Below are 25,197 nucleotides of genomic sequence, written 5' to 3'. Positions count from 1 at the left end.
TTATTGCGGCGAGAACTGTTTGCGAGGAAATGTAATCGATGTCGTGACGACCATGTGGCTTGTGCGACCCATGGGATGAGTTTCAGCAAAGATTGTTCATCAATTTTTTATCGAACCCTGTATTGCCACTACAGTTGGAAAAGGAAAAGTAGCGAATTGGTGAGAGAAAAAAAAGAGACATCTATTGTAAAATGAAAGAAATCTAAAATAAACGAAAAAAGAAAATAAAGAAATTTATCAACTAATTATTATTCTATCTAAAATATAATTACGAAGTTATCGAGATACTTATACTTCCGTATAGTGTTTGGGCAAATATATTTTTGATACCGCGGTTTTAACTAGTTTCGGCAAGTTAGTATAAATTGCAAACTCTAATACTTTAGCTATTGATTGAATAACTGAAATTCCTTGAAAATTTCGTACAAAATTTAGATATTAATAAATTATCAAACATATTAAAAAATATTGTCTAGAGAGTAATGAGATAATTGTAAACACACTTGAAAATTAAATCAGTCAGTTTCTTACACACTTAAAATTATAAGATTATATAAACTGTAATTATATTTAGTATTTATTTAAAGAGCAAAGTTTATGTTTGTAGTTTTCTGCACGGAAAGAATGCTTTTGTGAAAGTATTTAAAAGTTTAATTATAGCTGTATATGTATATATATATATAGAGAGAGAGAAAAAGAGAGAGGAGAGAGGGAGCTGCAGATAATTTTGTTGACTCATCAAAATAATTATGTAGAACGTTTAAGCGTTAATGCCAATACTGCAAAAGTTTTAACATTTTAGCAATCAATTTGAATGTGCTACGTGTAATAATTTTGTTTTGGTGGGTCCAAACAAAGTTATTTTTAGATTTATATTTAGCTAAATTTTCAGATACTTCACAGTAAAACTGTTTTGTTTGTGTTAATGTTAACAATTATTAATTGAACGATTATACCTGATATCAAACTCTCCGCATTAACAAGCTATTTTTCTGTAACGATTTATCATCACTGACGCAACTTCCATATTATCGACCGCGATTTCAATCTCTTTCTTTTTCATTTTCTCTCTCTCTCTCTCTCTCTCTCTCTCTCTCTCTCTCTCTCTTTCCCTCCCTCTATCTTTTCCCTCACGATCGTAAAAAGGGCGGTAGAACGAAATGATTCCTCAACGGAAATGTTTAGCGTAAGCCGGTTTTATCGGCGGAAGCTTGCGCGAGGAAAAGAGGAGTAACGTATTCCCGTAAAGTTTCCGACGTTTACCCCCGTTCGCTCTCAAAGGAGTTCGATAGGACGCCGATCGATACGCTGAGCATTTGAAAGTACGCGAATTTGCGTATCAAACGTGCTGGCGGTTTATGTTGAAATACGAGCGGAGCATCGGAATGCTTTTTTTCGCACACTTCTCTTCGTTCCGTCGCTGGCAGGGCAAGGGTAAATATTTTGTCAATGCGCTCGTTACTCGCTTCTGTCCGTTCGTATCAAATCGCGTCTACTCACGTCATGAAGAGAGAAGTTCAAAGGTTTTCGCTGTTCTCTTTGACAACTTACTTGTAATCTAAAGAGAGTGCCTTAATGTCGTGACTGCGAAAAATATTCATAAATTAATTTAGCGAACTGAAGGAAAAACATAAAATTGTATTTCTTTTTTAATGTTTATGGTGTGTGTTAGAATTTTTTATGAAAAAAAATCTCTTTCTCAGTATGTGATTAATAACTACTTTAATATTTTGATTCTAATAGTTAAATGATAAAAACACACACAACGTATGATTTTTAAGATAATTTTTCGATATTACTTAACATTTTTATGGATGCATTTGCTTGCTTGCTTGTTTTGGATATAAAATAGCTTTCTTATCCTGTCAATAATCATCAAGAGTGCTTGCCCATCATTATTCTCTAGGGTCACTCTAAGCTCGTGGTCTCCATTAGCGCGACAAGTCGCACATGACTGCGTAATGCCGTACCGTCCCACTTACTGTAATTCGATTAAAACACCTATGGTTATCCACACTCGCCATTTTCTGGTAACACCGGAAGTGCCGGCGAGTTCACGCACGGTTTCTATATAGATTTTAATAAGATTTCTCCATGCAGTTAATTCTACACGATGTCCTCGAATAAAGCGCCGCTATAAGTGCCTGCAAAGTGCATTCTATCTATATGTGTATCACGATTATAAAAGTGACCTGCTAGTTTAGAACGTGAAAAACCGTGTCTTCCATCTTGCATTAATTTTGATATTATATATACATTATATCGTAATATCATAGATTTTTTGGTAACCGATGTATCTCTAATGTTATTACACGATATATCTGATTTGAACACGCGTCGTTTATTTAGCAAGAGTATGCAACGATTTTTAAATAGAAAGCAATTGTGGTCCAGAGTTTCTTGTAAGTCGAACGTTTTGGGGAGGAAGCAAGGGGAACAACGGCAGTTTTCATTGTGCGACGCAGCCATTGTTGTATTCCATGCTCGTGCGCTTTATTCGCTGGCCGGAGATGGCTTTTTTGTAGTCCAACGGTGCAAAACTAAATTATCGCAGCCGCGGAAAAACCGTGTCGTGAATATTATGAAATAGATATATCACGCCAAATTGCTATTCTGTCAACCGGGCAAATTGGATTGCGCAGAGGATCTCCGTAAAAACAGTATTGGAAAAAGTGTTTCAAACTGTCCCGATGTCAAATAAAAGTGAATTACATCCTGCATTAATTTCTCAGACATGACCGTTCTATTTGATGCATATTGATGCACATTTGATGCATATTTTGTCGTATTATTCGAAGATATTCATCTCTGTTGAACTTTCTTAATTATTTAAATTTTAAACTCGATTAGGAAAAATTAAAGTAAATAATTGTAACATTTGTAAGAATTAAACAATTTTTTTGGTTTGTATGCAATTAAAAAGTGAAATATTTTAAGATTCAAATATAGTCAGAAATTCGAATATATATTATACGTGTTTATTTATCATTGAAGATTGATGTTTGGATATACGTGTGAAACGTGGTTAATATGTTTCAAAAAATGTCTTCCAAAAAATGGAAAAATGGATTTGTTCAATTTTCTATATAAAATTTGTATGTATGATTATTAAAATTCATAATTTTAAATTCTACATTTGAGATTGTAGATTAAATCTCACATATCAAAAATTTATATATTTTTAAAGTTTACTACTTAATATACATGCAACTTATTATACATACAAATTTTATATAGAAAATTGAACAAATCCATTTTTCCATTTTTTGGAAGACATTTTTTGAAACATATATAACTACGTTTCACACATATATCAAAACATCAATCTTCAATGACATATAAACACGTATAATATATATAATCGAATTTCTGACTATATTTGAATCTTAAAATTTTGACAGTATTTCTAAAATTCAAAAAATAATCCAATATTCACTTTCTGAAATTAATTACTATTAGAATTTAATACATCGCTCAAATAAGAATAGAGAGAGAGAGAGAGAGCGAGAGAGAGAGAGAGAGCGAGAGAGAGAGAGAGAGCGAGAGAGAGAGAGAGAGCGAGAGAGAGAGAGAGAGCGAGAGAGAGAGAGAGAGCGAGAGAGAGAGAGAGAGCGAGAGAGAGAGAGAGAGCGAGAGAGAGAGAGAGAGCGAGAGAGAGAGAGAGAGCGAGAGAGAGAGAGAGAGCGAGAGAGAGAGAGAGAGCGAGAGAGAGAGAGAGAGCGAGAGAGAGAGAGAGAGCGAGAGAGAGAGAGAGAGCGAGAGAGAGAGAGAGAGCGAGAGAGAGAGAGAGAGCGAGAGAGAGAGAGAGAGCGAGAGAGAGAGAGAGAGCGAGAGAGAGAGAGAGAGCGAGAGAGAGAGAGAGAGCGAGAGAGAGAGAGAGAGCGAGAGAGAGAGAGAGAGCGAGAGAGAGAGAGAGAGCGAGAGAGAGAGAGAGAGCGAGAGAGAGAGAGAGAGCGAGAGAGAGAGAGAGAGCGAGAGAGAGAGAGAGAGCGAGAGAGAGAGAGAGAGCGAGAGAGAGAGAGAGAGCGAGAGAGAGAGAGAGAGCGAGAGAGAGAGAGAGAGCTCCATTACTTTATTACAAGGGATCATTAATTTACAGATTTTTTCAAGTTTACTGAAATTGCAAAGTATTAGAAAACTTTTTTGGCACTTTTTTATAAATTTCTACAGTGGATAAATAAATTTGATCATACGCTATATACACATATATGTACATAGGTATGGCGCTTTATCGCATGTGTTCACACTAGTACTCAGTCATACGCATTCCGATAATTTCACCAACGCGAAACAAATCAAACAAACTTCACATGCATCGCGATGCGGTCATGATAATATCGGTCAGGTCAGAGCGAACGGTCCGCCACAGAATGATATCGGCTTTCGCGCGTTATCGCTGCCATACTGTTGGCGGGTGGTTTGAATTTTCGCACGGCCGGGTATTGGAATGAGCATATAGAATATTTCTCGGAAGAAACTACCCAGAACTTTAGCACGTGTTAGGTACCTTATATCAAAAAACGATTCGTAAAAGAATAAAAGCGTGAATTCTGAATAAGAAAATTCGTACTTTTATGAACTATTTATATGTGTGAGAAAAAATAAAATAATGAATTTTTTAAGAATTTAACAAAGATTTGGATAATCAATTTTTGTAGATTTTATCTATGCAGTGTCAACTGAAAAAATTTGGATTTTTATTTATGATATTATGAATATCTCTCTTAATATCTATTACATGTTACAAGAAATTTTTTTATTATAAATCGGAAAAAATCTGTAATATCCAAAATTTATCTACGTACAAACGTGAAAATAAATTTATTGAACAACAATGCTTATGTAGGACGTTTAAACAATTCTGCAAAAAGTTTTAACATTTTAACAATTAGTTTAAGCATATTACATAATTATTTTATCCCAATAAATTTGTTTTTAGATCTTTATCTAGTTAAATTTTTGGATATTTTGCAAAACTTTGTTCTTTTCATGTAGAAATAATTTTTTATCATTATATATTCATATTACTATAGACACAATTCTATGACAATATGAATTTGGTTAGCTTAAATTGTCCCATTCTGTCGCCATTATCTATAACCGCACATTCTTGCCATAGATCTCGGAAATAATAACTCTCGAATAAAAAGATATAATTTGAAATTTAACAAAAATATATCTCGTTTTGTGAGATTTTGATAGAATATATGCCAAGGTGTGTGATGTAGATATAATTATCATTGAGTGTGCAATGAGATAAACATTATTAATAAAAATTACTAAAGTTGTTATCTTATGAATTTTTGCAATTTAAGAATAAAAAATTTAAAAACTTCATAATTGAAAATTAAATTGTCAAAGTTTATCAAAATTATACAAAATTAAATTGCGTGTATTAATAACATATTAAATTTTTTAAATAATTAAATGGACAGCTTTCAATTATTATTATTTAATGATTAAGCATTGACGATCTAACATACGAGTACAGATATGTCATATATAGATATTTTGTAAGTAATGAAATATAAGGTAAAGTGTATATTGACCACTCAAGTACTGAAATTTAATATAATCACTGTAATCACTATTAAAATTATTTGAAATTTGAATTTGATGCAAAGCGAACGTTAAGTAAGGTTCAAAGAATACGTTCAAATACAAAAAACTTTGAATAAAACCATATTTTTCATTTTTTCCAACAGTAGAAACTTTTATTCAGAAAATGTGATAGTTATTGACCACAGTGATAGTTATTAGTATGAAAACCATCAAAATGAAGAAAAAAATTCAGAAAATGAAAAGGAGATAAATTTATAATAATGAAATGTTAAAAATTTTTAAGATTTTCATTAATATTTATAAATTTTTATCTGCCCGAGTCTTATAAATATAATATAAGTCTACCTCGTAAAAAAACGCACTGTAAATTGAATATTTTATTCATATATGAATAATTAGTAAAGATCAGTTATTATTATATTGTAAAATTTGCTGTTAATTTGACTTGGATTTTAATATGTAGGCAAATTTATAGCAAATGGTCAATTATTGTATACTTTACCCTACGTATAATAATTTATTAAACATGTAGTTAGTACCAATCGATTTTTTATCACATTTAAAAACATGAGATTCCAAAACTCTGATATTACGAAAATCTGGTATTATCTTCAAAAAGGAAATTATGTTAAGATTAAAAAATGTTTTTAAAAGCACACGAATCAACAGCTACCGTTCTTTGGCTTGATTTTAGATAACATTTTTAATCTTGGAACTTTTTTAAAATTCCACAGATAAAACAGTCACAATAGATGCGTTTCGTCACTTTTTCTAACAGTGAGCAACTATCTTATACTCTGTTCGATGTATACGCAATTTTTATATGTAAAGTGGCTTGATCTTTTTTAAGAAAAATTACATATCAATAAAGAAAGGCATTAATGTATTAGATTATAGCTCTTTCTAGTACAATTTAGATCAATTTGTATTTTAACTTACATTTGTTCAGTAGCTTATATTCTATTGTTGGATCTGTTTGTTTCGGATTATTGCAGCATCGGACCGTCTACTTCCTACGTGCGATGTTCCGACTTCTCTCTCTCTCTCTCTCTCTCTCTCTCTCTCTCTCTTGTCCTCTTATTTTTTCCTATTCTATATAAACAGGGAAATTCAGCTTCGCCCCTTTTGAATCTCCGTTGCTTTTTTCCCGGAATCCGGTGTATCTCGTATCTGAATTTCTAGTCGTGTTTCCGGCTAGTCGTTTCTCTATCTCTCCCCCACACACCTTTCCACCCCTTCTTGCATCCGCATTCGCATCTGCGCCACCCCTTCCATTTGCGCGCGCGCTTCTCGCGTAATTATTTCTATCCACGATTGTGATGCAAATTTTTACTGTTTCCCGTCGCGCCGGCCAACTCTCCTCCCTCCCAACTCTGTTTCCTTCTTTTCCTGTTTTCTCACGCGTTTTGTCCCTTGCAGTTGCTCGTTCTTACCCTTCGTGTCCCGTAACGCATCGTACTTTATTTCGCATGTTTCTGTCGTTGTACAGGAATGTTTTGCGTCTAGTTCTTTGTGACATTACCGAAGCAAAGATTTAGAGAAGTACAGAAGTAAATTAATTAATGTAAGAGTACTGGACATATAAATTATATAATAATTAACCTGATATGAAATGTGTCTGTTGAATAAAAATTTTAAAGTATACGTATTATATTATGTGTATGTGCTTAAGTTTCAACATAATAAGTAAAATTATTTTGTATAAACAATATGTTTGTATATATAAGTTCTTAATATATTTCTATGATGTTCTTGTAGCAAGTATTCAAATTGGTTCAATATCTCTTATCATAAGCTTTGTTGAAGAATATAATATTCAGGGATGTCTATCTATAATGTTCATATCTGTGATCGCGTTGTCTCTTTGGGTAGCTTACGGTTAATTCCGTTGATCCATAAAAGCAGTCTTCGCCAACGGGAAACAGCGTAAAATTAATTAACGCTGTGGTCCGCCTCATCATCAAAGGCATCTACAGGTATCTCCAACGATCAACACAGCGCGCATCAATATAGCTCCATTATTTTATCAACTAAGATTAATTAGAAGTTTACCTGTTAGAAGTAAACGCTGTCGAATTAAATAGGAAATTACTAAGAAAACGGACTATACTCCTACTCTTGGCTTACTAGATTGCGAATACAGAACTTCACAGTACAGCAGAGATTTGCGGAGTTATGTTAATGCGCATTTTCGTCTAGCGTGTTACGAATGCCAGGATTGCCTAAAATTAATCCACTGGAAAAAACAAGTTTTACTAAGTTTGGAGTTGTGTACCGCAGCAAAATGAGTTCTGCGCCATTTTGGTATATTCCTGACGAATACATACATACCTAATGTAGACATGGGAAAATTAAATTAAAGTTTTAGGAAATATTTATCGATATAAATTTTTGCGTTGTTTGCACGTATCATACATTCTTTCTTTTAATTTTGTAGTATTTTTATTAAATAAAAAAAATGTTCTTTTAATTTTGTTAAAATTATACTTTGAAATGTCTTGTCAGTTCTTTTGTCTCAATATCATATCGTGTATTTTGTATAACATACTCCAGAAAAGAAGTTGCAATTTTTTTCGTAGGGACACATAATTTGTATAAACATTTTATACAAATTACAAGTTGAAATATAATAGAAGACTACAATAAAATTTCTTAAATTATTTTAAAGAGTGAAATCATTTTGAAGAGCTTAAACGCTTGTGTGAAGTTTTAAAATGTTTTGGAGAGAAAGTCGCACGAAACTGAGAAGTGGAGAATTTACCTCTTGTGGCGTACCCCGAATCTTTTCTGTCGGATGGCTAGTAATCCTTTTAATTATCCCAGACTATTCTAATTAAACGACGTCGTCATTGCCAGGAAAGCGAGATTTACTAGAAACAACCATTTCCTGAGAATTCAGTAAACCTTGCTTTAGTTTATTGGAAAAGGATTGTTTTAATCCTTTCGAAACTATCCAATAGTATCACTGAAGTTTTAGTACAAATGAATTAACAAAGAACCTTAATTATTCGTATTAACTCGGAATAGTCACTTGGAGTGTTTTTATACTTCAATAGGAAGAAAATGTAAATTTTAAAATATTGTTTTATATATAGGTATTGTTTAATATTTCCTTTCTTTTTCAATAACTATTCTTTATGAATAACTATTCTTTATGTATACAATTTTATCGAAAACCCGCAAAAAGCTGTTAATTAGAGCTATATTAAAGAGTTATGTTAATGAAAATCTTTAGTTTTTAGAATTATTGTCATAATAAATTACTTCACATTTTTATTCCATTTAATATTTATGGTTTCTACTTTTTTTTTGAGAAAATTAAATTCATACGCATAATATTTTCAAATACTAATCAATTGGAAAACAATCAATAATATTACAATATATAATAATAATAATAACGATGTAAATTATAGGAGGTAAACTCACTCTCTCCCACACACGCACACGCACACAGATTATCCTTTATAAAGAAAATTAAATGACTCAGTTTAGAACTATAGTAATGTGTGAATAATTTTAATATTAATGATTGTGTGAAAATAATTTATTTTAAAAATCTTAATTTCTTAGACGTTGTTTATTTTTAAGATATTTTTGCAGATACAGATTATTTAGTTATTGAAAATGTGAGTTACATTATTACGTTTACGTTACAGGATTACCTCAGGATATATATTTTTAAAATAAAATACATTAATATATATATATATATATATGTATACACACACACACACACTCTAATCAACAGAAGTTTGTCGATTTAGTAATATATGTGTGCATATAACAAACTCTATCATAATTAATTCCCTGTTTGTTGAGACATTATCAGTTCCTTTCTAATTAACGTGAAATTCCCGCGACGTCGATTACATGGTTGCAGCTCCTTCAGGATACGCATCCTTCTTCAGAAGTTCAATTTCCGTAACATCAGCTTACTCTTGCAATCTAAGTTCCGCCGTTCAGGCCGATTGTTCCCGCAGCAGGAACTTCGGGAAGCGGATCATCGTCGTCGTCGTCGTCGTCGTCGTCGTCGTCTCAGGACCGTTTGCGTTGTCCTAAATGCAAACGGCATGAAGAATCGTGTGTAGCTTGTCTGACGCAGTTTCCCCCTGAAGAAGCCGCCATTGCATCAGCATGGCTCTTCAACCGTAAGGGAAGGAAACGCCAGCCGGTGCCGACATCGTGGCTGGATTCGCGCTGTAACTCGCTCTCGTCGTGTCGTCCTGGCATTACACGGCGGTGTAATACGCCGTCGTTGTCTCTCTTAATGAATAATCGCACCAGGGAAATAGTTTGCGACGCGAGGACGCGTTAAGATGTAAAGATCTTAGACTTGATTCACGTTATAGAATCCTACTGCGTTTACGTTATATAGATAAAATATTTTAAAAGTATTTTGTTAGAAATGGAAGATGATTTACTTCAAAACAAATAATCTTAAAAAATGTTAAAACTTATTGTATAAATAATTAATTATTTATTCTTGCAATCTAAGTTCTGTTGTTCTCAAACCGATTGTTCCCGCAACAACAGGAACTTTGGGAAGCGGATAATTATCGTCGTCGTCTTAGGTTCGTTTTGTCCCAAAATTGCAAACAGCATAAAGAATCGTGTGTGGCTTTTGCGTGCAAAAGTTTATATATATATATATTTTATATACAGTTAATTAAATAATTACAAGTTTGATTATAATATTGGAGTAATTAGTAAATATCAAGAATTTATTTATTAGCAATGCTTGCTAATAAATAAATTCTTTTCCTTGCTGTCATGAAGAATCAGCAAGAGAATTTACGCGGGGGAACGAATATCTCTGATTAGAAAACGCGGATGTGGTTTGACGACAATGCTGTCTAGCTGTTAACATCTCACTCACTCTCTTGAAAACCCCCTTCTGGATGCTTCCCTTCATAATGCAGCTAGCAGCTCTATTCTCCGCAGTTACCCTCCACAACCACCCCCTTGTCTTCGAAACCCTCCCTGCAAGTAGACATTGAAGCATGCGATGCGAGATACTGAGAAAGCGGACGAAGCAGGGTGGTTATCGGAGGTGAGTTTACGCCATCGTCACGCAGTTTATTACAGGCTCGTCTTTATGATATTTCAACCTTCAAAAATGCATTAAGCGCGCATAAAGAGATCCGGAACAGCATGCTGGAGTATGCCATCTTTGTTGTGTCGTTGTTAGCGACGTTGGCGTCCTGTTACCGGATGGCCCATCAAACTTTGAAGCGATGGAATCCTTTTCTTTCTAAGGAGAATCGAAGCTCCTGGTTGCTCTGGTTGAAGCAAGCAAGAAGCTGTGTCTTTGTAGGTCTCGGATATAAGTGAATTTTTCATGACGGAAATAAAAGTATTGGATTTTAAAAATAAGACCAATGGAGAAAGTAAATCTCTTTTTTCTTGATTTTAATTTAAATGATATTTTTACGAAAATGTTGTTTCCATTATATCTATATCTCTTCTAACAATGTAGATTTTTTTTATTTAAAATTTACGATGTCTGTAAAGAATAAACTGTATAAATTTAATCAAGTAGCTTTCAAAATTTGGCTAGATACAACGATCTGAACAAAATATTGTTGAACCATTTGAACTATTATATAGAATGCTTAACTGGTAATTAGAATCTCAAAAACCTTTTGCTGTATTGCGCATACTTGAGATTCCTACATATAATTAATTTGATGCAATTTGGTATAACAAAATTACTTTCAGATCTATATCTGTAACTAAATTTTTAGAGATTTCATCAAAATCGTTTTTTTTTTCCATGTAGTTTTTGAAATATAAGAGATGATAATATTTTTTACAAAAGTAATACCACACACATAGTTGAATAAATAGAATAATTGGTAATATGTTAAATTTGTAACATTATGGGTATTACGACGCAGGCTTGATGATTACATTGATAATTATTTGTTCCGGTAATATAATTAATAGGTATGTGCCATTCCACGCGATAATGCTGTTAATAAGTACGTAGGATTCCGTTGATTGAACGTTATAGAATGTAACTAGGCACGGTTGTGCATATTACTTCGTATCACGTGATGACATTATGATGTTATAAGCGGCACGGTTATTAACGCCGCATGAAATCAAATGAACGGTAATAAACCATGCGTCAACGCGCATTATCGCTTGCATCAGCTTTTCATGCAATCCTCTATCTTATAAAGTTTGTAAAAAGATAATTAACTAATTGAAAACCGTGATAATTAATATATAGCAAATGAAAAGTGTGAAGATTTCTTTTGTTCATGATAGACTGATTTTTTTTACGTAAACATTTGAGATCTTTACACCCCAATTGAAATGACGATTATGAGCAACATATGTTGTATTACATTATTATTTGCTTTCCGATTTATGAGTATTTGAGAATATTATGGATGTCGATTTAATTACAATTTTCCGGAAAAATGTATTGTAGAAATCAGATAAATACAATATTAAACAGAATAAATCTATACCTTATTATATCAATATTTTAAAAAATAAAGGTTTTAATTAATATAAAACTTTACCGAAATTTTTATATGATTGCATATTTAAAAGTTTGTAAGAAATAGTTATTAAAAATGAAAGAAAATGTTATATGTTAATCAATATCCATAAAAAATAATATTTTACAATTTATATTTTCTCGTCACTAGAATGTCAACGCATCTCAGGTGATAATTTGGACTTAATGAAATTTGAAGAGATTCTAGAAAAGACGTTAAGACTTTATTAATTAGAATTTAAAAAAGGTATTGAGAATCTTGCACACTTTGAAAATTTAAAAAGTGCCAACAAATTGCATAATACATATAAGTAAAACATAATTTTTCTACGAAATTACTTCCATCTTTATCCTTTTTTCATCTCTGTCATATATTTATAACTTGACAAGCAAATTGGAGAATTCGTGGAAGCATATAAAACGCAAAACAAGAAACGAAAGCGAAATCCGATCGATCGAATGTCCGGAAAATTACGTTCAAGGGGAATCGCGCCACTCTTACGAGGAAAAACGCGAGGGTGAAGGTGGAAAGTAAAGGGAAGGAATGGAAAGCGAGGTAACGAAATGACGCGACGCATTTCGATTTCCTTTGAGCCAACGTCGTACGGAACTGTGGGTATCTCGTCTTTCTCAGTCCTTGCTCTTCATCCTTTCGCTGCCTTTGTCGTTTCAACATTTTATTACCCAAACGCCACCCAAACGCCACCCAAACGTCCTTCCGCTCTTTAGAACGAATCAGGCCTTCGCAGATTTTTCGCGGATCTTGGCAATCTTGTTTCCCGACGAGAAGCAGTACGTCTCTTGCGGAAAGGACCCTTCCGATGTAAAGCCCTATAAGTGTACGGATAAAAAACGGCGTTTATGTAACATCAAAGTTTCTACGAAATCTTGTACAAAGAAGATTAAAAATTGAAGAAAAGAAAAATAACTGATTAGTGTTTCAATAAACTGTTTAACAGTAGATGATGATATTTCATCAATTTCTGATGCAGTATAATCAGTTATTGATAGAGTTAATCAGTTTATTGAAACACTAATCAATTTTTTTCTTAAGGATCTGACAATTATAAAAATATTAATTGCAAATAAAAGTACGATACAAAGAATGTGTGTGCATCATATGAATTAGTATAGACATTGAAGCTTTTTACTATTTTCTATGATTTTGATCATTCTTTTCTCTTTAGTATTGTACTTTTACTTATCATTTAACCTATAATTAAAATATTTGATCTCGATGATTCTAGAATTTTTTCTAATTTTTAAATAATAAATAATGATTTGCAATAATTTCACGTTTTACAATCTTATTTTACACTATTTTGTACGTAAACAATTCTTTAAAAAAATGAAATTAACAAGAACTCTAAAAAAACAAACAATAAAAATAATAAAATCTTTAAGTCCCAAATATTCATACATATATTCCTTTAAACGTTGAAAAATACGTGTTCCTGTTACGAATTAATAGACCAAAATCAGAATTATTTTTAGTTCCAATTTTAATTTTATTTTTTCGTAAAGGTGAAAGTTTTTTTTTACTACAATTATGGTTGTATTAATATCTCTATCTTCGTATATTTTGCATCTTTTCTTTTTTACTTCCGTATAACGAGCATAAAGATCTTTCACAAGACTGTTTGATGCAAATCAAGCGATTTTTCATAGATTTTACGAGAGTGTGCATTCTGGTGAAAAGGCACGCACCGTATGTGAAAAACCACAAAGAAAATTTTCCTCGTAATAGCAAGCGAAAAACGTGCAAAGGCACGTTTTGCGATTGGTAAATAGCTGTGTTAATTTTTCCAATACTGAATTATTCATAAAAGAGATATGTCTGGACCTTCAATCAATTCTCGTTTTTTGTGCAATTATTGTATAATGAAAATCTAGTAATTACGAGAGTTATTTCCGTGTATCGGGGTCATGAGTAAGCGATGAAATTGCACGCTCGAATGCGATCGCAAATTTGGTAACATTTTAGAATATAGATATTGACAATTTTTTTTAGGATTCAAGAAATATATATACATATATAGAAGTATATATAGAACATTATTCTAGAATCTTTTGTTTTTTTTTTAATTACTAGCATACAGCGTGTACTACGCGCGCGTTTTTTGTATCTCTTTCGTCATTTCCTTTATAAAACTCCTGTATCGACCAATCACATACATAGAAAAGAGTCAACATCTTCGATAATTCGATCTCAATACATTTCATGGTACACATGGATTTTTTTATCAGGGATAAATGACTTATAACTCTTAGATAAGATTGAGATCGGATGTGCTGCGTTAGAACCTTTTTTTATATCTTTTCACGCGCGCGCGAAACAATCTAAAGATATATGATACATATGTTACTTTATATTTTATATATGTATATGTACATATAAGTGATATTTTCAACGTTACAGCAGACGGATGCGATTACGGTAGGTGATTTTTGGCAAAGAATTTGCTCGACCGGATAACACGGCGTTAGATGTGCATTTTTCTGAAGAGTGGGCTGAAACTCGACAAGAATAGTATCAGGGCGTATCTAAAACACTTTTCACAGTTCTTTTACAGAATACATTTGCACTTGAACGTGATTATCGAATGATAAATTTCGCGGTAGCCTCGTTTGTTTAATACAAATAATTCTTTTTTATCTGGCTGCGTCTACTGCAGATATGATATGTCTTTAAGTAATGCAATTTTGTAATTTTGTCAGTAAGCTTAAAATAAACTATTGTTTTTATTTCAGATATCTCGTTCTAACTCTAACTATAGAATGTAAAGTTCTAATAGTTTCTAACTAGAATGTAAAATAATGTGAAATATCGAATTGCAAATGTGGTTCGTCATATACTACATGATTCAATCCCGCGCTTGGAACGCTGTAACTTATGATATACCAATTTCCTGCTTTCCGCTACAGGATTAAACGGAATATACTTGATCGATTAAATTCCCTTTACAATAAAATAGATGAGAGAAAGCATTAATCACGTGATCCTATCATTTCGACATCACGCTACGTTTCCCGATGTTTCTGTCCCCTTTCGCAAGAGCAGTGCTCGTCTCGTTTACCTCTTTTTAGGCAGAAAAGGCCGGGTAGACGGGAGTGACATAAAGAGGCTTTTAACTCGAGCGTAATTTCCTTTTGATCGGAAATTCAATATTTTCTTACGGCCGCCGCGCCTTTCCGCACACGTAGCACGAGTTTACTGCTTCCGGAACTTTCCGCGCCGTTTCTCGATAGAAGGCGATTAGAATGCGTACACGGAATCGGAAAAAAGAGCACGTCAAGGTACATTTCCGTACGAAATGCCGATGAGTTTGACGTGAATTTAGGCTTGCCAAGCGAAAGAAGTGGTTGCAATTTCGGCTTGTGTGAAAGTGTTTATCAAATTCATTTATACTGCAGGAAGAGAAATTTACATCAAAATTACTGTAATGATATTCTGTTGCGTATAGTTATGTCATCTACATATAAGGAAAAATTTAAATAATTAATAATATTTATCTAGCAACAAAATAAAATATCTAAAATATAAGAAACTGCTATATTATAATTGATACTCGTAAATCCTAAATATCAGAAATTTTACTTGCGATATATTTTTACGGATCGATAACAAGCTACAGTGGTGTAGTTGTTATTGTTGCTGAAAAACGAGCCTAGTATATTAGCATAATAAATCTAGAAACTAGCCAAACAGGAAATTGCAAAGTTCTCTAGGCTTGTAGTACATGTAGACGAATTATGTATGGGATGTCGAAAAGCGAGACAATCTCTAGCACCGACGATATTCTGATTATAAACTTACTTCAGGCCTTCGTGACCGATCTTGCGCGATTTATGTCAGATGTATTAAAGTTTTCGTGTTAACGAAAAGAGAGGAAGGTTTATAAGCTACCAGTAGCGAGACGCCAAGCAAGTTCAATTCTGGTGCCGTCGCTTGTCTCGTTTTTGCCACGTATAACTCGTAGAACCCAACTTTCACGAAAAAAGTGGTTATTTCGATAGCTCTTGATGTAATGAAATTGTTAAATAGATTTTCAAGAATGGAATTGTAGATTGAATTACTTTCGTACTCTCTCTCTCTCTCTTATACGTTTTTCAAGGTAAAATTTAATACTCGAGATCGTAATATAATAATTATAAGAATTAAGTGTATCATAAGTATAAAAATATTGTTTTCTAAATATGTTTAATGATAATTTTTTAAATAAAAATAAAATAATGTACAGCATAAAATTGTATTGACCATAAAAATATATATTAAAAATATATATTTTACTATGATATATATATGTACATATATATATATATACACACACATATAATCACGGAATAAAGCTTGTTTCAGAAATTTTCTAGAAATGAGAATATACATATGCTATGTTCGAGATATAATAGTTTACTATAGAGAAAGAACGGTTTTCCTGTAGTGAATGTCTAAAAAGTTAAATATAGATATGAAAATAATTTTCTTAGACCGTCAAAATCATCATGAAACACTCAAGCTGGTGGTTAGAATATCAACATTTTTTCCCATGCTCATTATGTTTGTTACATAATACGCTATATAAATATTTTGATGGTCCAATAATATTATTTTCAGATCTGTGGCTAGCTACATTTTTAGATATTTCAGTAAAATTATTTTTTCCGCATACACATCTATAAAAAGTTAACAATGATAATTACATGCAACTATTTTTATCATTTCAAAGAATATAAAAAATTATCTCTTTCTTTCTTCTTTTTTTTTTGTAGAAGGGCGTATCCTAGAATTACATTCACCTGATGGTGTTCACGAATGCTGGTTGAGAGCCGCTGACAACACGGAAGCGAACGTCTGGTTCAATGCTTTGCACTCGGCGTTGGCAGCCCTCACCTTGAAAGCATTACGACTGGCCTCAGCACTTCCAGATCCACAGCAGCTTCAGCATATAGGCTGGCTGGCGAGGAGACACTGTCTTCAGGTAAGACAAGTTTCCGAACATTCACTTATTGTTATAGAGAAGTATGCTGATACAGGATAACTTTCTAATACTATACTATCTTGCAATTTATCGAAGAATATTCTATACATACCTGACTATCATCAGTAGAGAGAAGCCTTAAGCTTTTGATAAAAATAGACTTATCTTAAAAATATTTATTTTTTGTTATGCGTTATAAATAAAATAATGAAAGCTATATTTCATAACAAATTTATTCCATTATTTAACAATAGCTTCTTAATTTATAATTTTTAATAAAATGTTATTTATACCTTCTCTAAATAAAATTTTATCTCTTCCGGCAATCATCATATTTTTAATCCTTTCGTTTGCAATCTTTTTTGTCCTATCCAAGCTTTGCTTTTATTATGCCAAGTTTTTAAAAATGTAGCTGAGAGTGATCTTCTTTTCACGATTTCACGATTGATATATGTATACAGTCTGTAATAAGAAGGTCTCTGACAAGAAGTTTGTTATTTGTTTGAGCGTCACCGAAGAATCAATTATTTCCTACAAGAGGATTCTTTAATGTTAATTCTTATTTTCGATTTTGTATATTCATTAGGAAATCGATAATTTTGTAGTTGTTAAATTTTATTTATTTTCATCTGTATATACGGGCAGAATATGTATATGCATGAAAATGTGCGATAAACGTCGAGCTGTTTTGTTTATCGCGTATATGGAATTATTCAACGTCAATGTTATGGGAGAGCAAGTGACGAGTCCAGCCTTCGCCAATTGACCTTCCTTCATCGCTCGCACCATATTGCCTGATTAGTGTCGCAACCGCTCAAATACTGTTTGGTTCAGAGAGACGTTGGCTAGTATTTAAGCAACCCGTGGGACGATTTCAGAGGAGGGCGACTGGCAATCAGGCGCGCTAATGCCAATCAATTATGTGCCGGTAGCCGCGTGCCCTACGGCCCTCCTGCGGCGTCCTTGATGCCGCCGATACTCGCAGGGCGGTCCTTTATCAACAAGGCAACATCCGGTGGTGGGCTTCGCGTATTAGTTATCGATTCCTGCCGGTTACACGATCAAGTAGATCGATAACACCGCCGTCGATGCTTCGGCTGGTCTCACCACTGCACGTTTACCTGCTGCGATCTCTGCAAGTGACACGTCTGCGGAGTTGGATGGCTAGGTTAGGTGGAGATGGAAAGATCAACTGTCGCACCTCGGATATCCCTAGTGGCGGTATTTAATTGGAAACTGTGGATAGAGAACAGATTTCTGCTCGATAGAGTTCGTGGGTTTGGCAATAAATATTTAGTCGGTAATGAATAGAAATAAAAGTTTAATTCCGATCAATCATCTAGTCACTAGCGTTTGACGTTAAATGTAATTGGTTTATTTTCAATTTAAATGTGTGAGTAATATATTCACATTTCGGATGCTTCTCGCAGCGTTATTTTTTCACTGAAAATAGTGAATACAGTTGATTTCTTTTTATTCGTAATGACATTAAATCACTGTCACATAAAGCGCTGTAAATGAAATTCATTATTTATCTAATCGTTGTTATCGCATGTTAGTTATGTAATGTTTTAATTCAGTGAAAATGAAAGCTATTTATTTCGAATCGGATAGAACGAATCCACATTCGATATAAAATATATACATTGTAAAAAAAAAGGTATTGGAATAACAACTGTTGGTAGGAAAATTGAAAATATTCCTTGAGAGAAGTATTGTTAAAAAAGAAGAAATATTCCTATATCTCTCTCTCTCTCTCTCTCTTTGAGACTATTATCTACAATATTTATTGCTTCTGTGCGCGCGCGTTTGTAATTGGTGTTTTATTAGTATTTATACTAAAAACCGTACATATCAATAATTTACTACATATTTCACATTGCATAAAATAAATATTGCTTCTGTCGTATCTGCGATATTTTTTTACATTAAATCGCATACTATCATTGAATTCTGATATGAAACGAAATGCTCGCTTGCCCGCTTATTGAGCGCGAATAGATCGGCGTATTCATTAACGCGTCGGGGATCGCTGCGCGTCCGAGTGGAATTTATCGATCGGTGATCCATGACCTGACGATCGATGCCTGTCATTTAATTAACGATTCGATGGGATGTTTAAGTGCTGCTGTTAGTAATCTAGCAAAGTGAAGCAACATTTATGGATTTTTCCGGGCACGTGGTGCCATGATCGACTAGCCGAACGAGTTGTATCATTATTTAGAAGCGTGCGGCCGTTCGCGCTGAGCACCTCGTAAAGCTGGATATTGCGTTTTATGAACAGCATCGCGAGCTAGCTAAAATGTACGCGCGGTAAATGCGCCGATCACGCATGGCGTTTTCATAACTGAAACAAAAACGCTGTGAAAAATACTGAAAACCGTCGTGAAAAACACCAGGCGACGCGCGCAGTGTTACTATGTGTTCGTACTGTGTATTTTGTACTACATTCTGTCATCCTATTTAATGTCGTCCGCAGTGTGCCGTTACGTCCGCTTAAATCGTCGATTTATTTTATTTACTGTTGGATGTAATCGATTTCCGGCTAGCTCCACTGTCGACGGTTTCGATTCTCGTGCTGGTCGGCCATGTTAGCCGATTACAGTAGTTAGTTATCCCTACCTGTTGGATTATATATTTACTAAAAACGTGCAGTTTTCGGCCTTTTTTATTCGAAAACAATATTTTAGTATCAAGTTAATAATTTATATACCTACATGAATACACATATATAAACAACGTCGAAAATTTCCGCAAATTGACAAACAGAATGAATAATTGTTGCTCTATTGTTTTTCGATATATTTGCCCTTAGGCTGTAGACACTTGTTTATTCAATAGAATTAATTGATTCCATCATTTTTTAAAGGTATCTCAAACATCAGCTTTCCAAGGCTCGATTGCTATTTTAATTGAAAAACAATGTCTACTAGATCCACTTTTCTCTGTCGCTTTAACACGCTGTAATATAATAATACTTATATTTTATTACAAGAGTATATGAGGACTATTTGTAGGATATTTATCAATGCTGATAATTGCATTGATAATTATCTTAGATATGTCATATAATCTGCCATCGAAATATTTTCATTAGATCTGCTTTATGAGAAAAATAAAAGAACATTTTTTTTTTCAGTATATAATAAAGTTTTATTGAAATTAGATAACAAATCAAAAGTGTTGAGCGTTTAATTTTTTATTTTATATGACTTTGGATTGGTTTCATGTAATAATTTTCGTCTCGATATCCCTGACGTTTAATGTTTAATAATGGTTCTTAATTATCATCTGATAGAGATGTTTGGTCATTTGTAGCAATTAAATTATTCAATAAGAAATGTTATATCTTTTAAAAGTTAACATGAGGTACCATATATTTTAAAAATAACATGCTGTACAATTTACATGCTACTATATCTTAAATATTCGGATTAATTTTTCTGGCAGCATATTCTAACACAACGCTTTGAACTACGTTAAAATGATTATTTCCTTTTCTTACACTAAAAATGATTCAAAGTTTGTAATATTACAAAAACATTTAAGTATAAGAGTATTTGTATTCTTTAGATATAATATTAATACCTTGGAGATGCAGATATATCTTGATATGAAAATGGAAACTCCTATTGTACGTTTTACAATTTAAGAAACATTGAAATCGATGTTGGCGATCGGCGTACGTGTAAGTGCAGTGTTGCAAGCAGGTTCTTTGTCGGAAGGAAACAAAATGCGACATTTTGCCCAGGTCGGCAATTTGTAGAAGAAGCGTGACGCAAATACGAGTCACGGCAGCTAAGGCTAGAGGGTAAGGGCAATCCGATAAATCCAACAAGTTCACATATTGAATCGGCGACGCCGCCAGAAGTAACGCCCAGAAAGTCCGAGCATATAGGTGAATGGTGGAATGCCGTCTTCTCTAATCTCGTATATACGACCGCAATAAAGTGTCAATCTCACAGGAGATACATTCGGAACCCGATCTCGATTGGCGTGGCGGTGACATGGGCCGTGCGTTTCGCCCGAATCGTGATTCACGACATGAGAACTGATACCGAAACCGACAGAGATAAGGTGAAATTGAAATTTCAACACAAAGATATGAAACTTACGGTTCATTCGTCAATGTAACCTTGGAGAAAAAAATCTTATATCTTGTAATAATTTAAAGAATTCTTCATATTTTAAATTTTTATAAAGATTTCTAAAAGAATACCAAACTTCTTTAAATTCTATAAACTTTTTTCAGACATTTATAAAGTAAGAATATTTTATTATAGCTTGTCTACAAAGGGTTAATACATGTAACAAAACTGAACATTGATGTCTGCACGCATATTCGAAATCGTAAATAAATGTTCAAAAGATACCCCAATTTGGGCAAAGAACAAAATCCTCGTTGAACAATGTAATTAATTTGTCATTTGTAATGACTTCCTTTTTACAGTTTAACAATCGTCTGTGCAAAAAAAAAGGCGATTGGAGAGGAACAAATAGCGGGAATACATCGAGCGCAAAAAGCGTTAAAATTCCACATCAAAGTGCGTCGATGGCGTCGATTAATTTTGTCGTGTCGTGTCTGCCCGCTCGCGATAAACGAATTTTCATGGAATTTTGGTGTACGGCACTTTCGGAGGAACAGCGACGAGCTATTATAATTTCCATGAAAATCGAACAGACGCCGGGAACGATCGCTTTATTTCACACAATCCTACCCGGATATAAATTCGTTCCCAATCATACTGCGATTTCTGTTTACTCAGTTCTTACGCCGGCCTATATGTTCAACATATTGACAGAAAAGCATATTTAACCGTCGCATTTTTATCGAAATTAAACGGCTTTTAATAGGTCGAGTACAAACAATGATGACAACGACATCAATTTTGTATAAATATTAATAATGTACGTTGCAAAAAGTTTTATATGATAATTTTGTTATATGAATGCGATAATCATTTATAAAATTGTTCACGAGCGGGAGATAATTATGACAAATAATTTTATGCAATTTTTAGTACGACTCTTTTCTTAATATAATTTTAATCTCTTGTATATAATTTATTATTATTGTTTATGGAGCTTTTGTTATTGCGTGCCCTTGTTACAGTTTTTGTTATTATCGGATCCGTCCCTTCCAAGAATAGAACATGAATATGGCGGCGAGCTTAAAGCAATTTGTTCGCGCATTCCTCGCGAGTGTGTTGGCGTTGGATTAAATCTGAGGCCGAGCGGGCATTAAATTAGCCGTTGAAAATTAACGGTGCGCCATTTAAGTATATTTTAATTAATCCAAGCATAGAGAGGCTACAGCCGTACGCGCGTAGCTTCGCATATTTTTTCACTAACCCGGAGTTAATGTAATTGGGTAAAACTTAATGCGCCTCTCAATTAACCTCTGGATAATAAAGCGTCGCTTTGTAATGCCTTTCCATTCGTAGTCAAATGTAAAATAAAGTGCCTGCGGATAAATAAAAGCTTTTCTGGCATATGTATAATAAAACAATGAGAGATATCGAAGCTGTACCATTTGTTATTTTGAATATCGAGTCAGTCTTATTAAATCTACGAGAGAATTCTTGATAAATCTTTAGAGAAGTGCGATCCGCTACACGTTTGACATAACGTCTGTTTTTTATAATGTGCATTAATAGGTTTGCATAATGGTTTGTAATGGCTAATCTTTAACAATCCAAAGAGAAAAAAGTTAACCAATAACTAAGAAATTTTGGTTATTGCCTAGGATCAGTTTGGGCGACGCTTATTTAGATAGTATATATTATACATATACAATTAGATAGTAAATTTAATCAGTTTCTAGCCAGTTATTAACCAGGTTTTGGTCAGTTTCTAATCAAGTATGTTCGTTTTGGAAACAAAATTTTATGCAGATTTCAAATGTGATCATCTAAATCTAAACATTTGCACATTTGTGATAATTTTAAAGTGACAGTTCCAGAGGCCAAAATGAATATTTGCCAAATAAAAACATATAAAAATAATCATCGAGAAAAAGTATACATTTTATCGCTTTCCGAAAGAGAAATTTTTAATTTTTATACGGGAATAAGAAGCTTGTGGAAAATTTATTTTTATCATGACATAACACCTACTTCGAATAACCACGGCAACATGGCGACATATGGTGTCACGTTTCTCTTGACTGTTAGAAATATATATGCAAGAACATACCTAAATTCCTTCCACCATGCTTACAAATGCTTTTAGAGTAGTAAATTAAATTATATCTTATTAGTAATAATATTCTATGATAATGTCAAGTTATTAATGTGTTTATAATATGTTACATGTTTGAAAATAGTAATTTAAGTGATAAAGAATATAATATAAATTATCTTTTGATTTTTTTTTTTCTGAAACGTTTAATCCTTCTATTTATTTTTTAAAAAATTTGTATTATTGACAGATTCCATAATTTTAAACGTTATTTTATTTCATCTAATTTGGCCATTTCTGAAATAATTACTAATCGGAAAATAACAAAAGTATATATGAAGGTCACACTCGTAATATGCAATATAATAAGATAAAAACGAAATACGTGATAAAAATATATTAACTTTACTTTTACTCGTAAAACTATATTCAAAAATTATATTATAATCAATTCTTCGGTGGTTAAAATAGTGAAAGATAGAGTTCGCGTTGTGGTTTACAGTTTTAAAAAGATTATCTTTTTAAAATCGTAAACCACAATGGGACTTAATCTTTTACTATTTTGACCACTGAAGAATTATTCGATATATTCCCGTATTTACCCACGTAGGCAAAAACTGGCTATCATACTAGTTTTGAACTGGTTAAAGTTTTTAGTTAATTGCTAACTAGTTTTATTTAAGATTTCCTGATTACTTACTGAGCACTTATTGTCCGGTAAATTCAAAATAGCAAAAATTTATTTTTAGCTAATGACTCAGTTTTCCTCAGATATTTTTCTGTTTGACAAATTATAATGATAATTTCGTTATGCTGAATGTGCGTAAAAAATATGTATTTAAGATTTTTCTATTTTCTTCCTCTAAACGTGAGATAATAGCTTTCAAAAGAGCGACAATAAACTTACTTCTGTCGATGTCCTTTCTTACCATTTTTCTTTACTCTTTGCTGTCTTTCTTTTATCAGAAAAAGTCTTTCGTCCCGACTAACCGAAAATAGTTTCAGAGGTCAAGAAGAATAGGACTTAGTGAGAGGAATGCAGAATCAGCATTGTCGAGGTGAGAGTAGGGTAAGGGTGCTTCGCACAGGCCAGGCTTTTCCGATTATTCAAGTCCACCAATCGGCAGTGTTCCATTCGGCCGCTAATATTTATTCGGTGTGCCTTTCTCAAGGGAACCCGCCGGTAACCGCTATTTTAGCCCTCTCAATCCTCTACTATCCCTTCCTTTCTCTCAATCCTCATGTTTCTCACGATCGAAAAAAGCACAAGAAAGTTTACGTGCTCAAATACCACGTCACGAATCTTGTGTATGCGTCTATATATATATAGAAGGTATTTGCCAGAATCAGTTTAGATGATGATTTAGTTGTATATCATTGACATATGAAAGGCTTGAAAATTACGCGTTTTTTTATTAATGATATTTAAATAATTTTCTTTAAGACAAGTTTCAAGATGAACTGAATAGCTTAATATCTATCAAAGGTATATACTTTTTTAAAGACATCAGTATATACTTATTGTATATGTACCACTTGAAAGATCTTTAGAAAGTGTCAATGTATTATACATAGACTACAATTTTAAATTTCGATAATGTATTATGCTACAATCATTAAAAGTTGATAAATCTTATAGCTATTTTTAAGATAACAATATCATTATATTTCAAGTAATTGCAAAAATCTTCTAACTTTTGTCAAGTTTCCATATACTATAAATTGAATCTAACAAATACTGTAAATAACGAAGTAGTGGAATTTTCAGTTTGCAATCCTTTTGTTTTACTGTATTCCTTTTGATAGAATAATGACTCTTCACCTTTCGATTATTCGATTCCTGGAAGCTTTTTCACATACGGCTCACCCAGCAAAACCGCGGACTACATCGAGGGGTTCGTTATTAATTAGAACGCGAGCCACTATCGGTCCTCAAACACAGACACCGACGTTCTCCATCCA

General features: G+C 33.1%; 1 protein-coding gene across 1 annotated transcript in view; it reads left to right on the top strand.

Annotated features, from left to right (window-relative positions):
* Syn1 (Syntrophin-like 1) overlaps positions 1–25,197 on the top strand; it is a 109,200-nt gene that overhangs the window by 56,659 nt on the left and 27,344 nt on the right. Inside the window, exon 3 of the mRNA XM_018537748.1 lies at positions 16,847–17,055. Coding sequence (XP_018393250.1) covers positions 16,847–17,055 — 209 coding nt within the window. The remainder of the gene's footprint in view (positions 1–16,846; positions 17,056–25,197) is intronic.

This window comes from Cyphomyrmex costatus, unplaced genomic scaffold, assembly GCF_001594065.2.
Source record: "Cyphomyrmex costatus isolate MS0001 unplaced genomic scaffold, Ccosl1.0 scaffold182, whole genome shotgun sequence".
Classification (NCBI taxonomy): domain Eukaryota; kingdom Metazoa; phylum Arthropoda; class Insecta; order Hymenoptera; family Formicidae; genus Cyphomyrmex; species Cyphomyrmex costatus.
This window is presented reverse-complemented; position numbering and strand designations above follow the sequence as displayed.